This window comes from Stegodyphus dumicola, chromosome 3 (assembly GCF_044657685.1).
Source record: "Stegodyphus dumicola isolate Sdum_Otavi_A_Nest chromosome 3, ASM4465768v1".
NCBI classification, from domain to species: Eukaryota; Metazoa; Arthropoda; class Arachnida; order Araneae; family Eresidae; genus Stegodyphus; species Stegodyphus dumicola.
In genome coordinates, this window is record NC_140770.1 from 61010959 (window position 1) to 61029385 (window position 18427).

General features: G+C 34.0%; 1 protein-coding gene across 1 annotated transcript in view; it reads left to right on the forward strand.

Annotated features, from left to right (window-relative positions):
* Window positions 1–18427, forward strand: part of Dhc1 (dynein axonemal heavy chain 1) — a 402656-nt gene that overhangs the window by 308892 nt on the left and 75337 nt on the right. Inside the window, exons 69-72 of the mRNA XM_085812430.1 lie at window positions 1547–1668; window positions 10612–10780; window positions 12415–12567; window positions 14111–14337. Of these exons, the coding sequence (XP_085668556.1) occupies window positions 1547–1668; window positions 10612–10780; window positions 12415–12567; window positions 14111–14337 (671 nt within the window). The remainder of the gene's footprint in view (window positions 1–1546; window positions 1669–10611; window positions 10781–12414; window positions 12568–14110; window positions 14338–18427) is intronic.

Consider the following 18427-nt stretch of genomic DNA (forward strand, 5'->3'; position numbering starts at 1 on the left):
ATATTTTTCCATAAAAGCGATCATAAATCTTGATGGAATGAAAACGTTAGACCACATCCACACAAAAAATGTTTATTATCTCCTAATGTTTTGCAAAAAAGACAGTTCTGATTTTCCTGAATGCCAAATCTGTGCAAATAAAACGGGAAATGACCATGTCCCGTAATAAACTGAATAAAATCAGTGTCATTAATAAGCCGCATTTTCCCTTTTATTTTAAAAAACCTGAAAAATTCCTTATTTTTGTCCGAATTATTACAGATATTGTTCCAACTATTAATTACCATACCTTCTAGGACGGTACATGCGCCTAGGACGCATCTACACGCACCTAGGGTGCGGTACATGCGCCTAGGATCTTCTAGGACGGTACTGCGCGCCTGTGTAATTCTATAGTTATCGTGAGAAAACTTTCTTTCTCAAGATAACTGCAGAATTAACACACGATGACGGTCAAGGAATTTACGCAACGGTCATGGTTAAGGACTATATGCAGCAGATATCTAGTTGCGTATATTCCTTAACTAATCAGATTGCCTTATGACAACCATGTACACTGCAGCACTTTTTACAATCAAGGAAAAGGCGTTACACTGAATGGATCAGAAGTTGTGATAGTGATAATGTGTGTTAGATTGCGTCGCTCGAGCTCTGATAATGGGATGTGAAAAAATGGGCTTGGAAAAGAGACTTCGAAGATTATCTACTAAGTTATCTTTGTCTTTTGGATGCATTAGGGCAGATGAGTTAAAGGAAAGTTTATAAATTCTTCTGTACTTGGCTGCGTCGATTTTGAGCGTCGACGTTTTACAATATTAATATACAAGTAACGTAAAGCAAGTTTTCACAAAATAGAGCATACTTGTATGAATTACTTACAGAGTACACATGTATTTATATAAATATTAGGGCTTCATGCATGTAATATATGTACATACATGTAAGATATAACAAAATATAATAGCCGTTTAAAAAAAAAATCGGCGAACTCAATTAACATTCTAAATTTGGTGAATTACCCCTGGGTTCATCTTTTCCCACAAGTTCCAGATTTTTCTATATTACGTAACGTTTTAATAAAGATACTCTTGTCCAATCAAATTTAATTGTAAACCAAAACTCTGAACTGAAACTTTTCCCACTCCCAACCTTTTTCCTCCCGAAGTACTATGACACTCTTCCTTTTTTCGCGTAAGCTCTCCTGCTGGCAAGACGCTTTTCATCCACGCTGCTTAAGATGACGTCGTGCTTCAAAATGAGACTTGTATTTATATGTAATTAGGAAGCATCTTGTCTGCAAAAGGATGGTTTGATATGCGTAAAAAAATAAAGATTGTGATTCTTCAAAATCCGTTGTGCTAAATTGCGTCTTCATGCTTTCCACTCAGCCACCTTCAAGCCATTACGGTCTTCTCAGCCATACACACAATGTCGTAAGCTGTAAAGTTCCACTGATTTCATCTACGCATTTTAAAATCATTACATATATATACAAAAAATAATTATTTCTAGTATTATCACTAATTGTACAGTGTGTTTATTTTAGGTGGCGCATCACTGGATATGAATTCTGTGAGACCTAGGCCTTTTCCTTGGATATTAGAAGTAATATGGCTGAATATTATGCAGCTTAGTCTTTTACCAACGTTTTCCACTTTGCCAGAAGAGGTTAGTTTTAATCAGCTTTATAACTAAAATCTGATTATATTTTTATAGAAATAATGTGTTAATGCATCCCTTCTTTATTATTCACAAAAAGAAATGTTTCTAAATGCTGATTGATGGAAAAATTGCATAAAAAGTTCCTAATTTTCCATTGAAAGTATCGCTAAAGTACACTGCCCTCCAAAAGGTAAAGCACAGCACGTTTTTGTGTCTAATTTGAGAATGAAGCAACATAGAAACCAGAAATTTAGAGGACATGTGCCCTAAACCGTTCTTTAACGAATGCGACACAGAATGTTTTTAAAGGTCACCCCAAATATGAATTACAACCAAAAATCTCACTCTTGTCAGAGAAATCCAGTCAGAAACAGTATATCACAGTTTATTGAGGAAGCATAGGGTGGTAACATTACAAAAATGGATTCTAATAAGAAATGTGTCCACCCCTAGCTGCAGTACATACGCGACAACGACGTTCCATGCTGTCTATCAAGTTGTCAGTCAATGAAATGGAAAGCGACGGCCAGACGCGGAGTAATCTTTATTCAAGGATTGGATAAGGACACAAGAAGATAAAAAATCTAAAATAGAATAAATGCATTCTTTAAAATTCACTCTAGTATTTGTTTACCATAGCGACACTCTGGCGCTAGATTCACTAAACAGTATTAATAATTATATAACAGTTAACTTATATAATAATTATATAACGGAAACTAAGTTAACTGTTATATAAGCCAATAATTATATAACAGTTAACATATATATTTCGTTCATATTATAACTCAGAATGCACAAAATTTATATCATTTAAAGAATAGAATTATCTGATCGTTGCCACATGTTCTATTCAAATACTATAATAAAGCTAGAATGATGCATAAAAGAAATTAAGCAAACAAAACAAAAAAGAAACAGTTCTTCACAGACGATTGAGTATTTCTCATTTAATTAATGCAGTTCTTACTTCGCGAGAAGGCAAAAATACAGAAAAACTCAAAATATCTATATTAAAAATTACGAAGTAAATCTCAAACGCTTATTTACTCGAAAAAATTCCAGAAAGAATTAAGCATGATTTAATTGGCAATAATAAATGAATGCGTTATGTTTGTTGTTGCGAAGCTAAGTTTCTCTAGATTGGCAACAAATCCACTAGTCTCCTGTTTCAAATGTAAACATCAATGGCCGCCATTAAAAACAGGCTTAGCGGCAATTAAACAACTTTAAAATTGCTGATAATTCTAAAAATATTGCACACAGATTTATTAAAGGCATAAAATCTTTAACCGGAAGCTAAAAACAACATAATTCAATCATTTTTAAAGAAACAAATGTACAATTTACAAACATATAACAGTAAAGAAACTGAGATCACTGAGCCGGGTAACAGTATGGATATATATATAAATATATTTATGTACGTTTGGCGCTGCCGATTGCAACCAAAATACGAGGTGCACATCTACATGTTATAGCAGTCCTATATACAAAATTTCAACATTCTGAGGCTACTCGTTTTTGAGTTATGCGAGATGCGTACGTTCGTACGCACGTACATACATACGTCATACGTTCATACAGATGCCACGAAAAATTCTCTTCAGAATTAATTTTAAAGCAGTTTTATAATTTTTTTTCAGGAAAAGAGTATTTTATTCTGTCCTTACGTACAGATATCACGCAAAAACATCATTAAATTGCATTCGATAGCGGTCAAAATGGATATTTTCGTTGAAATATCTGCCTGAAACTTTTCACGATTACAATACTTCCTTTTTACTTCGTACAAGGAAGTAAAAATGAGACAACCTCAAAATTAAAGTTCAAAACATGTAGTTAAATACAAATTTTAAAGATCAAACTAGTAAGTTATAATCTTCTTGCGCTTTTGAATTAACTTTGAATGTTTTAATATCTTAAATTCCGTTTTTGAAATTGAAATGAGAGTGTAAGGGATATGTCTTCTAAAGTAAGCATCTCGTTCAGATTGTGTTTTTAATGCACACTTTAATTTTAAAATTATTTGCTATTTTTTAACAAGATTCTTGGCTTAGTAGACTAGTCTTTATCTGGATTGAGTATTAATTGTGAGTTATGGTTTAGATCTAGCAAATAATTTGATGCTTACTTGGAAGTAAGATGAAACACTCTCTTTATTTAGTTATTGTTAATTGAGGGTAGATTGCTTTATTCCCTTTATAAGTCGATTAATCTGCGATCAATGACGATAACTACTTTTTCAATTTTTAGAATTTACCTTTGCTTTTGCGATTTAAGATTTTTCTTAGCAGATTTTTAAACAAGAAGTTGAAATTAATATTTAAAATACTAATTTAAATTCTGACTAAAAATTGTTTTTCATTTATGGTTTTAAATTGAATTTGTGTTACTTAAAGAGTTGGTATATGGAAAGTGTTTTTATTATAAATTATTACTTTACAGCTTTAGCGCAAGTCATAGGCTTTTTAATTTACTTTTAATTACTTTATTTTGAATTTATATATATATATATATATATATACAGGGTGATTATAATTAAAATTTAAGTTTCAAACCGCTATAAAAAAAGAACCACTCATGAAAATGACGTCAAATTTGAAAGGAATGTTATTGAAGAAGGCGGAAAGCGTATGGCAGAAGAAAAAATTTAGTTTCAAGAGTTAGCAACAGATGGCGCTGCAAGCGAAAGAAGACTTAAATTAAAATGTTAGTTAAATTTCAGTGTTATAAAGCCACCAGGTACCAGGCTGTTCCTCATTTCGCGTTTCAGACGTTCGCCATGGGTGTTTCACTGCAGGACCGCGCTCTGCTGGTAAAGCTGTATTACAAGAATGATGATTGTCAAGAGTAGCTCTGCAAAAATTCAGGACACTGAAGGTTATAAAAGAAGGCGTTGGTTCAATGAGTGTCGTAGGTCTAAAGAAAATGATGCAAAAATTCGAAACGACAAGTTCGTTTGATGTGCAATCTGGTAGAGGGAGAAAATGAGTGCATTCGACGGTAGTTGAAGAAGTGGCCACAGCATTACAGGAGGGGTCGGCCGGTGGTGTGCAACCGTGCAGTGCACGAGGAATTGTCCGAACATTGGACAGGCCTATGAGCACAGTGCTGAAAATTGTGCGAAACATTCTGCAATGCTATCCGTACAAAATTGGCCATGTGCAGGAGTTGCTTCCGTCTGACCTGACAGCTAGGGAGACGTTTGCGTTAGAATTCCTGGCTCGCATGGAAGTGGATAATGAATGGCCGTGGAAAATTTTGTGTACAGATGAAGCCCATTTCCATCTGACAGGATACGTGAATACCCAGAATTGTCGAATATGGGCAACAGAAAATCCACTGGCGACGCACCCCGTACCACTTCATCCTGAAAGGGTCACGGTATGGTGTGGCTTTACGGCATCATTCATCCTACAACCATATTTTTTCGAGCAAACGGGTGCTTCCGGTCCTGTTACCGCAACCGTCACTGGTCAGAGGTATGCGTCTCTTTTGTGCAACCACGTGATTCCAGGTCTGCAACAGCATGGATGTGTGGATGAAATCATTTTTATGCAAGATGGCGCTCCTCCGCACATTGCACATCCCGTGAAACAGCTGCTGAGGCGCCATTTCGGAAATGCTCGAATTATCAGCCGTCATTTCCCTACATCCTGGCCATCCCGATCGCCTGATCTTACTCCGTGTGATTTCTGGCTGTGGGAGTATCTGAAGGATGTTGTGTTCCGTGCTCCAATTGCAAATTTAGCGGAATTAAAGGCACGCATTTCGCAACACATTCTGAACATCACCCCGGAGACACTGCGATCCGTTGTGGAACATGCTGTTTGTCACTTTCAACTTGTTGCACACAACGGTGGACACCATATTGAACATGTTTTGCGCCAGTCTCGCGACAGTTCCGAACTTCTTTGATGAATGGTTCTTATGCGGTATGTCGCCGCAAAACTCTTGAAACCGATTTGTCCCTTTCGATGTGATATGTACAGTCATGCAAATAAAATTATTCAAAAATTCTAATTTGTCAATGCGTTTTAATGTGTAACTTCCACCTTAGCCATTGTTTTACGAATCATTTCTCGTTTCTCGTCGTGATTCTGCCGCTTACAGCGCCATCTGTTGCTAACTTTTGAAACTAAAATTTTTCTTCTGCCATATGCTTTCCGCCTTTTTCAATAACATTCCTTTCAAATTTCACATCATTTTCATCAGTGGTTCTTTTTTTATAGCGTTTTGAAACTTAAACTTTAATTATAATCACCCTGTATATAAACTTAAAGCATCTAAATTCATTAGTAAATTGGAATAAAAGCAAGGTAATTGTTCTATAATATAATAATTGCAACCGCGTATAAGAGGTTTAACACAACATCAAAACTAATCCAATAAAGAGAGAATTCCCAGTAGATCAAGCTCGGAAAAAAAGGGAAAATATGGAAAATTATACAAATAAAAATAAATCTCCTTTTGTTGAAACTCCAATTCGGAACTCATCAGAAGAAAAGCTTCACAAACATATACTATATATATATACAGATACATACATACTTTTGGTGCTGTCATTTACAACAAAAAAGGGAAATGCACAACTACATGTTATAGCAGTCTCGTATAGAAAATTTCAACATTCTGAGGCTACTCGTTTTGAAGTTATGGGAGATACATACATACATACGTAAGTACGTACAGATGTCACGAAAAAAGTGACTTCTGAATCCATTTTTCAATCTGTTTTGGGAAGAAAAGGCCTTTATTATGTCTGGTACGCACAGTTGTCGCGCTAAACATCGTTTAAATGAATTCGAGAGTGGTCAAAATGGATATTTTCTTTGATATTTCGTCGATACCCGAAATTTTTTGCTATTACAATACTTCCTTTAATTAAATACAAGGAGGTAAAATCTACATTACAGACAGCCCAACTGAATACATTCTCTACTTAGGAAAGTCAAGAAAATCATCCTCATGCTTAGACGCATCCTAAGTAGTGGTTATTGCAGCCATTGGCGTAAAGAAAAGGAAAATTACAGAACGTTATAAAACATCCGCTTCCTCATATACGATATTGGTCCTACTGAAACTTTTTTATACTAAACTATAGCTTTGAAACAAAAGTGATTTGTATTTAAATAAAAGGAGAATGTGTTTCAATATTATCAGTAGAATGATCCTACAAAACACGAGATCCGCTTGAATTTTTCAATGACATTTATATGAATAATATATTCTGCAGTCGATACTTATTGCATCACGTAACTGAATTTATTAAAATTTTCTAAGCACTTGCTTTGCGATATATTTCTTGGAATTAATTTTTTTATAAGCGAAAACCCACATGAAGCCGCTTACGGAAAACCGATGAATTTAAATTTTTTGTGTGTTCCACTTTATATGTATTCCCTAATTTAAATTTGCTTGTATCTTACTAAGAAAGCTACAATGTTAAAAAAAAATTTACACCAGAATTGATTCAATTTTAACCCCCCCTCCTCCCCACTGTTTTTTAAAAATAAGACAGAACTTTTACACTGTATAAATTTCTGTGATTGTTTTCAAGAACTCGAATATTTTGCAGGTCAGTTTCTAAGATTTCTTAAATAACAGGTTTTTTCCCCTCAAATCTTTAATAAAACCATAAATTTCGGAATTTTCCAAACTCTTTCAGAACTTTTAGATTATTATTCATATTTTAATAAATCTAATTACTTTTGGAATAATAATAATCTAAATAATCTAAATAATACTAATTACTTTTGGAATTTATGCAAAAAAATTCTTTAGTTTTATTCTTAAATCCACGTCGGAACTCTAAGTTCCAGCTAAATTTTGTCGAAAGTCTGCAATAACAGAAAAATAGTTCCCTGGAATTACGTAAAGTTGACCTAATGATGTCAAGGATAACTGAAAGGTGTAGGCGAATGTAATATACAAAACGTCATTCAGTAGTATAGTAATTTAACGGTGATGATTTACAGAATTTGATTGGTTTATACATAAATTTAAGTGTTAGATAAAGAAAATATCTGAAAATCGTCATTTTCTGTTTATTTTACTAATTTAATTCAAAATATTTAATATATTATTTATTTAATTATTTTTATTACGAATTTGGAATTTCATTTTTACTTATTTTATATTTGCTAGAAATTTACGAATTTTTTTATAAGACTTGTAGAGATTATTTTAATTTTCTAGTAGTTATTTTTAATTTTGAAACCCTTTCCTTAAATTTCTTGTTTTCCACCTACAACTCCCTGCCAGAATGAGATTTCAGTATCGTGTTTTTTGTAAATGAAGTAGAAACAGTAGTTAATGGGAAGTTTAGTCACTTACAAAGAAGAGCTCTGAAGTTCTCAGTAAAGTGTGTTCTGCCTTCGGCCCACGTCGTTAAGCCTATATTACTACGTTCGGCCGTAGACTTACGTGCCTGTTAGTATTCGCCGGTGAGATTTAATTACTGGCCAACTCGGTTAGTTATTTTTGTACAGCTTCGGCTAAAGTTTAGCTAGTTAGAATTAGTTTAGTTACTTATTTTCTATCTTAAGTTAAAACTTAAGTGGAGGCTTTCCTGTAAGCGCATGAGAGGCCGTCTATTAGCATTTCTTTGAGAAAATGAAAGGGTATTTTATCCCTTCTTTGGCCTTATATTTTATAGTTGCAAGAAGACCAGTGAATAGTCGCTAGACACATTACTAGGATTCTAGTAGCAAAGACACGTAAATTAACTAGAACTTTATAGACTCATGAAATCAGTACATATGTTATTTTCGTACTCATGTTGTTATTATGAAGTGTACGTGTCTTTTACGACCTCAAGCGATTAAATTGGATAATTGTATAGAACAAAAGTGTGAAGAACCACAAAAACAATTAGTTTTAAAAGATGTCTATTGTGTATTTTCAGTAAATGAAAAATTTAAGGTTTTTCAATTACTGAAAATACACAATAGACATTTTTTGTTGCTTTATATTGATAATTTTGTTGATTATTATAGTAACATTATTTTAGATACTTAATTGGCTTTTTCCAACCATTCAAGTATCAACCATTCAAGTATTCAGTAGTATTGCTCTGCAATTAAATAGGGAGCGTTAAATATCGCCTTGTTTCTTTCCTTTAAGTCTTCTCAAATGCCTTTAGATAATTTTTGGTTTATTCGTAAAGCTGATGTTAGCAATTCTAACCAAATAAAGAAAGCGAATGCTATATAAACGGAAGGGTCGGCGCTAGGCTTTTTACTGCCAAGTGCAAACTCCGCAACTCTGAATCCTGCCTCCTGGCTTCTTACTAAATTGTAAATGCCCTGAACGATTGTACTGATTGCACCGACTTTTGCAACGGCCGTGCAAAATCAGAAAACTGAAAGTGATCTAAAAGTGTTGAGCATTTCCGAATATTGCAAAATGAAATTCTAGTAGCCTCATTATTTGGCAGGAATGTAGGTGAAAGGAATGCCGGATTATACCTAGTGCCAAACCGTTAGTTGCTGGATTATCATGCTATTATGTTCCGGCAGTATATTAAATTTCATTTGCAAATAATGATATATGCAAAGGTCGATCAAAGATTAACGCATGATTTACTGTAGCTTCGTAATGATGAATATTAGAAAAATGAAATTTTTTAGGTTGAAACATTAGTTTTTTTACTCATTTAAAAATGTTGCTTGTTTTATAATCAATCTGGTTTACTGAACTCCAGCCATCTTTGTCTCCATGACACGAACTCGCGTTCGTATAATTTTTCTTGAATTTGATCAATACAACTTGATGTTTCACCACACGTGATGTGTCCATTTTGGGTAACAATCCCTAGTTAAACGTTGCAGAAGGTATGATATACGTTCTTCTTGATTTACATCATATCACATGCCAATGGTTGTGGAAACCAAGAGGCGAAAATGTTTCTGTGTTCCAGACGTTGGTTTAGCGTTGACACGTGCTTTTGCTATACTTGTGTACTCTATAATCTGTCTCTTGGTGATGCTTCTGTCATTTTGAACGAGTTCTTCAATTCGTTTTTATCTGTTGTGGCGGGTGACTGTCTAGCTGATGGTGGCCAGTCGTTGGTATTGCAGTCACCACGCCGAAACTCTGAAGCCATCGACACACTTCATTTCGAGTCGTTGTGTTGAAATCATACACTGGCAAACGCTTACTATAAATCGATATTCCAAAGTTATACCCAGATTTGTGAAGTATTCGACCACTGCACATCACCATAGTAAGATGCCACGATGATCATCTTTGGCGACTTACCTGTAACACCTGGAAATAAAAGTTAAAGTATATGTTAGGTGTTAAAGGATAAAGGCTTCTACCTACATCTTTCATCTGTATATTGTTTAGCATTACTGCATAAATGACCTTTGTATAATCACCATAGCTATATACTGAATTCAGTATACATTTCTTAATTTTAAGCAAAATGTTAAAAGAAAAACGAAAACCGTTTTTACTGTTAAATTCTCAGCTAAATTAACGAAACTCGATAATATTAATATGTATATTATCCTCCTGCGTTGTAAATGGCTCCCATCTAATGGCAGCTCAAAATTTAAATAAAGGACCCCCAGGTATATAAATAGCTTTGTGTATAAATACTGCTTGTGCAGCTATTTTCCCTCTTCGCCACACATCAATTACTGCTTTGTTTTAATTCTTAGCCTAAATAGAAGTAATCTGTACAGAATTGTGGGTTGTATACGCAGCTGTAATGATGATGTATGAAGCTAGTTGTGCTTTCTTTATTCCGAAATAAAATTATGATGAATTCAATAGCAACGTCTGAAAGTTTTTCTTCTTCGTCATATCATCTTACGTATCAATGCAGCTGCTTTTCTAATAGCAAGATATCTACATAATTTATATCTACATAATTTATATCTACATAATTTATATTACGCTCACGCATATATATATATATGTTTTTATATTTTTAAGGTGTGCTCTAAAGAAGGGGAATGGAAAACGTGGTACGAATCTGAATTTCCTGAAGCATCTCCTTTTCCTTGCGGTTACGATAAAAAATTGAATCCTTTCGGAGTTCTGCTCATGATCCGGACATGGTGCCCAGACCGAACTCTTTCTCAGGCAAAGAAATTCATAGCTGGTATACATTATTTACATGAAGTTAATTAAAAATGTTATGAAACGTATTTTAATTACAGAAAGTGAGTTCTTCATAAGCAGTCTTCATTCTGATCTTCTGCGTGTAAAACTCAATTTTTTTCTCTCCTTTTTTGTTTTGTAAATCGAAATATAAGATTATGCCCTACAAACCACGAAACTGGAAATAATATTTTAATATTGAACATTTTTTGTTTTTCTGTCATTTTAAATACAGGGGAAACGGGTTTGAATAAAGATTTTTATTAAAAAATGGTTTACGGTTTTTTAATTATCATCTAAGAAGTTTAATGATATGTCATTTGTGTCCAAAACCTGCATTCATGAAAGATGTTTGATAACACGACAAAAAGGTCAAAAACTTTGAAATAAACATATGTTTTCCCTAAAAATTTATCTTTTATATAAAACATATCATTTCTCAATAACAAATTTTCATGACAAATTTTTATTTCGAAATGTAATTTTTTATGTGAGTATTTATTTTGTTGTGAAATAATCTCTGTTCTTAACATTACTTTAACTTCTATTCCCATGATATCTAACATCAATGAAATGTGATAAATTCTAATATACCGTTTTTATAAGAATGTAAAAAACTTATTATTTTCCTGCATACGATAATAAATACTTTATTTATTCATACAATTTTCTTTCCTCATTTATAGGATATATTAATTACGTTTAACATGTAATTCTATGCTGCTAGTTTCTATTTATTCGTTTTTTTGTTCTAAAATGCTCATGAATACAAAATTTCAGGTCAATTTTAAATAAAACTGAAGGCTGAAATGGAAATTTATTAAAATTGATTAGATGTTAAAGTAAGGCAAAAGTTCAGAATTGGTTATTTTAATAAATTATTAACTAACAATGTCAAGAGAATTTTTTAAATTGCGCTTTTCTTCAATAAAAAAACTCTTGCCATAAAATGGTAACAGTATCCGAAAAAACATAATTTATACACATAACTTCGTAAACTTGCATAATTTTACTGTTAAGTAAATTTCATATAATTTCTAAGCAAGAAAGCTAAGGAAATTTTCAGCATTTCGAATTTTTAGGTTATTTACACATTTTCCTTTCTTGGTCAAGATATTTTAGTCGTATTCACCGTTTAATTTTATACTGGTCTCCTTAATTAACGTTTGACTGCATAAATCAAGTAAAACCTTTTGATAAAATGTTTCCTTAAAATACCAAAAAAACAACATTTGCCCATTACTTTATTTTGTGTTATTAAATAAGTTTTCATACCAAATATTTTGTAGTTTCGCTGTCTGAAAAAAATTTATTAAACATTTCACTATGATTTATTAAATGACTATTGAAAAAAAATCCCCTTTGTAGTGTTATTGTTTTCAAACATCAGCACAAATGGTTGCTTATATCGAATAATACATCAAAATGTTACTAGAATAATGATAAATTGGCGGAGAGGACTTCGTCATTTTAAATAAAACTATTTACTTTTTGTATGATAAATTATTTCACATTTCATTGCATTTTAAGGAGCAGGAGAAAGTTAACAGAAAATTTATTCTTTAATGTTAATTCTGTGTTGTCTAATATCATTCATGACTAAATTAAACATCGCAGCTTTCACTTTGTTTCCAGAAACCTTAGGTTCTAGATTTATAGAAGGCGTTCTTCTCGATTTAGAAGATCTATGGAGAGAATCTGATAATAAAACTCCTCTCATTTGTCTGCTATCTACTAGTGGTGATCCCAGCTTGCAAATAGAAATATTGGCACGGAAAAAGGGATTAGGTAAAAATGTGTTCCTTATTCTAAATTTTAGGATAGAATTTATTGCAAATGGAACTTTAAAGTTACGGTTGTTTTAACACTTTGCAAGGTTAAACTTAATTGCATCTTAAATTATATATTGTTCAACCTGTACTACTAAAGGTGTTTTGTCTTCACGTTTAAATCTGAAGTGCAGCACTCTGAAAAACACTTACTTATTGTCAGAGGTGAAACTAAGCTAAACTTTTACGTTGTTTCTTGAGAGGTTTAGGAAATTTAAAAGCTTAAATATTATAACAAAATAAAGAGATTTAATAACAACTCTACCCGAATAAAATGTATCGTGACTTCTAACTAAAGATTAGCAATGAACCAAAACAGCAGAAAACATTCGCTGAACGCATCCAGGACAACATCTGGGTAATTCTAAAGGGAAACAGTCTACAAGTTTTTTCCTGAATTGCATTTAAATATCACCTAATTTACATTATGGTGAGCGGTTCGGAAGAAACACAAACTACAGGGATAATACCAACCCAAAACTACACAACAGAGCACATTTGGGATGCCATGGAGCGGAAGCTTAGAGCTCACACACCACCATGTTGGAATACCTCCACTTTTCGAGACCACTGCCCTTATATATTTGGTACAAGTCTCAAGTCATCTACCGAAACCTTGTGGCATCTATGCCAAGGCGAGTTGTAGCTGTTTGGGAGACTAAAGGTTGAGCAACGCGTTATTGAGTAATTGATCATAATGTTTTTCCTCTTCAGTGTATATGAATGATATCGTAACTGTAAAGCCAATCGGCCTACAAGCGAAGATAGAAAATGCTTATTAGGCTTCGTGGCTATTTCGCTATTAGTAGATTAAATTTTAGCGTTTAGTTTTACTCTATTTTCACTCAATCATTTTTTACTCAATAGATTTTTTTTTCCTTTTAATGCGTTGACTGCCAACTCCTAATTTGTACTCATAGTTGCAACTCGTGACAACTGGTACTTTACATTCTTTGTCTAGGAAGGCAGCCCCTACGAAATAAATCGTAGTGCTTTTATCTTTCATTCTCATGTAACTACATTTTATATTTATATTCGTAGAATTTTAAAAAAGATGGCTTCTAGCAAAGCTCTAATTCATAAATTCAAGACTAGCTTAAACTAACTGAAAAATTATTAATTAATAAACAGGAAATATGATTATGAAACAATTTATTAATGTCAGTATTATTACTTATTCAAAGTGAAATTCAAGAAGCAAAAAAATAATTTTAATGATATTTTCCTAGGTTCAAATTTGATATGATTTTGTCGAATTCTGTTTTTGTTTCTCGGTAGATAGAATAGTGTGTAAATATTCATCTGACTGTCTTTGAACCCGGGTTCCTGAAATGTGCAGTGGCAGTCAACGTATTATTCACATTTACTGCAATATGAAATTTTTAAAAAATGATGACATCAAAACGACAATTTTATTTGATATCTTTTACTTAATGTCTGCTCTATGATATGTGAACTTAATCGCAAAGGCTCGTCATAATATTTATTTGTGTCTTTCAAAGAATTTGGATCTGTGTCTATGGGTCAAGGGCAGGAGGTTCACGCTCGTCGAATTTTGACCAAGATGATCAACAATGGTGGATGGGTTATGCTGCAGAATTGTCACCTGAGCCTAGATTTTTCCCAAGAGATTCTCGAGACTCTAACCGAGCAGGACGACACCCACATAGATTTTCGATTATGGATTACTACTGAAGTGCATCCTAGTTTCCCAATCAGTCTCCTCCAGGTCTGTGCTTCTTTTCTCTCTTTGTAAAACTAAGTATGAAATGCTCAGTGTTTATAAAGATAATATTAATAATTGTGCTTCAAACATCTATTATTGAAGAATTAGCAGTATAATAAAGTTCGCAAAACACAAGTGGAGAATGATGTATAATGTATCTACCGATTTGAATTTAAACAATATCAGAATGCACGTCTGCTTGTGTAACATACTTTCATCTGTAGAGGGCTAGCAGTCGGGTAATTAATGTAACTCCGCACTCTTAGTCGATGAGGTTGAGGATTTCAGTGATGAGAGCCTTAATTTAACCATGTACGTTCACAGACGCGCATTGCAGATATTGTAGCAGAATGTTGACGATTATCACAATTTTACGGACAAGAGAGTTGGGACATACAATATGGTATGGTTCCAACAGGGTGGCGAAACGGTAAGCACAAGAATTGCTGTATTTCCACAAACATCTCCAAAATCATCCGAATTCTCGCTTTTGTCGATTTGGTTTGACCACACCATTCCCTAGATTTGATAGTTCTGGATTTTTAACTCTGGGATACTTGGAGAAGATATTCTTTGCATATCGTTTCCGAACGATTGGTGAACTGAAGGCTGCACTTTCGGCCGTGAATTACAAGCAATTTTACAGGAAGTGTTGAGCCGTGTCACGGAGCTTTCCCGCATGCAAACAGAAGAATGAAATATAGAGGACAGTATTTTCAAGATTCATTGATGACTGCATTTCCCGCATTTATATATATACAGAAATTAAATGCAAAAGCATTAAATTAATGAAGTGCATTTAATACAAAGGCATTAAATGCCTACATATATATATTATTTCACAACCACAGGAAATTACTTATTATTATTCAAAATTCATAGATACAACATGTGCCACAGTATATAAGAAACAGTCTAGGATGTCATATGTAGATGGGTTGCAAAGCTATGCGAATTACAATTCGTGGTTTCGGTGGTTCTATGAACTGATTAATAACTTAAAAACGGATGAACAGTGAATTCCAAACCCATGAGCTCTATGCCAAGACTAAGTGATACGAGCAACTCGGATCACTGTACATTCCCATAGCATAGGGCATTTATACAAAACAGAAACACTAGTCCCTGTAACTAACACCCACTTAACATATTTCTGAAATCACCAAAAACAAATCCCAATAAGGAAATTGTCTTTTATCATTTTGCGTATAGTTATAATTTAAAGTATATTATTTTAGTTAATACCTATTTCAGCTTTTTTACTACTACTTTCTGATTTACGTAAAAAGTATCTTATGAATTATCTGTGTTATATGTGTAATAGGTACGTTCAATAGCCAAACCCAAGTAATGTTTATCAAGTTAAAGAATTAAATACCAAAATAATTTTTCAATTTATTATTGTAACCTTGCCTGGTAAAATTAACATAACTGGGTATGATTTCAACTTAAACAATAGTTTTAGTGTTACATCACAAAGTTAGCTTAATGTTTCTGCAAGACGCCATTAATGTCGATGGAGGCTGCTCTGTAAATCATAGAGTACTCTGATTAATAATCAAATATAATAAATAGCCTTCCAACCAATAAAAAAAGGCGGACGTGAGGAAAGCACGTTTCATCCGGTAAATCACCTAGTACTTCGAGATATCAAGTGTCACTCAACAGGGCACTCCCTAGACCCCTGGAAAGATCTTTTCTTAGATTGTTAGTATAGAGGAAATATACAGTACAACTCCAATTATCCGAACTCCTACCATCCGAATCGCTTATTATCATAAGAAAAAAATTAAGACAGAGACGTAGTGCATTTCGCAATATAAGGATTCTGTGTACGTGCGCTACGGTCTACCTTCCGCGAAGCTACTGTAAGCCCAGCGCGAACATTATTGGGATGATGAGTCACCGTCTCATAGTGCAGTTCTGTTATTGGCTACAGTACTGTCGCCAGGTGGCAGCCCTGCCCAGCTGTTTTTGTTCCTTTTGATTATTAGTCAGTTAGTGTGTCGTTGACCTGCTTACCTGTGACGGTACTCTTTCGCGTCGGTGCGTTGTTCTGTTTCTGAGTGTGTTTTCTACTTCCCCACAACTTCTAAAAGACGACGTGTTGTGTTATTTTTAACGGATAAACTAAAAATTATAGAACAATCAGATAAAAAAAAGTGACGGGTAAACAGTTGTCTGAGACGTACGGTGTTGGATAGTCAACGATTTCAGACATTAAAAAGAGCAAACCTATACTTTTAAACTTCGTGTCACTGCTTGAAAACTAAGATGGCAGTTCTTCAAGAAAATCAATCAAGACAGCAGCAAACAAAAATTTAGAAGATGTCGTTTTCAAGTGTTTTTGAAGCAACGTTCCAAATCTAGATAACATTTAGACATTTTAACTTAAAATTGTAGCAGACTACTACGACCCTGAGTTTTTGTACAACGCCGATGAAACCAGTCTTATTTGGATAGCTCTGCCTAAAACCACTTTAACACCCAAAAGGAAGTGTAGGGCTTCAGAACATAAAGTTGGTAAAGATCGGGATGCTTACTATACAGGAAGCCATAAAATACCCCTTCTGTCGATAGGGAAGTCAAAAAGGCCCAAGAACATTTAAAAATGTGAAAAAGCTCCCTCTGTTTTATAGACTCCAACCCAAGACCTTGGATGACTGCAGCATCGTTTACCTTGTGGTACTACCGAAATTTTCCTCCCTGGAGTAAAAAAGAGCCAAACGTTTCTTGAAAACGAAGGCAGTAAAGTGCTTTTGATTGTTTATAATGCACCAACTCACCCCACCGGAGAATTGTTGGAAAGAAGGAATAGTCAGTATACAACAACCTCTTTAAAGCCAAACGTCACAAGCTTGTTGCAACCAATGGACTAGTCTGTTATCGAAACCATGAACCGCCATCACAGATGGCAAATTTTAAGGAAACGTTTGGTAGAGAGCGAAGACGAAAAAGGTGTTTTGGTTAACCATAAAAAAATTAATTTGAAAGATTTTGTGCTTACTTGGTCGCAGAAGCTTGGAGCTTGGTTAAGGCAGTCACGTTAAGACGTGCGGAGCATTGTTGAATGGCATATAAATTGAAGAAGAGAGGGAAAAGGAAAAAGAAGCTCAAGAAGACGAAAGATGAAAGACAGAAGAAGATGAGGATGACCTGTCGCTTCAGGAATTAAGAAACATTCTTTTGAAAATTCCTGAATGTTCAGAGGTTAGTGCTGAGGATACATCAGAATGGATGGTGTGTGATTCGTCAGACCCTGGTTTTCAAATTCTAAATGATGATGGACTTATTGAAAGGGTGAGAGAACAAAATTTCGAGGAAGAAGATGACCGTAATGTCGAAGTTGAAGCAGACACGGGACCCTCAGCTAGTGAAGGGTTTGCCGGCCTTCAGAAGGATAGAGCGTCACTCAAGTGTGACCACATGCAACTTCTGTCAAGCAGACGCGCGACTTGGCTGACTGAAAACGGATGAAGACAGTCAAACAGCTTACTTTGACCGAGATGTTCAGCAAGCAATGACTTTCAGCACTTGTAAGTATTGTACAGTGCGCTATATAACATTTATGTAAAAGTGTGGCCTTTTCATTTTAAATCCTATAATTTCACCTGTCCACTGCAGTAAAGCGTTTGTACCACGGAGTCTAACGACTTTACATTCCGTAGTTTGTACAGCAAATGACACCTTATGTGATCATGGTTAAAATTCTCATTCAGATTTCATTATAGATTTGTTGAAATACCACCCGTTTGTACGGAGAAACATGAAAAAAACGTAGCTTATTATGATCAATAATTCTGTTAATAATGTGAAATGTTATAGAAAATTTTTTTTAAACTGAAGTAACTTCGTCAAATAAAAGATAAAGTTACCAAATAAAGTCAAAATAAATCTTAAAAATTGCCAAGTGGCATAGAAATGTCGCCAAATAATGGATTACATCTGCAGATTCATTTGGATTTTAGTCAATATTTTAAATTTTGGCTCAAAAAACAATTTTACTTAACTGTATATTTTAAATATTTCTATCTGTTCTAAGGGCAATTAGTCGTAAATGATTTCTGATGTTACAGACAGTGTTGGTCCTGGC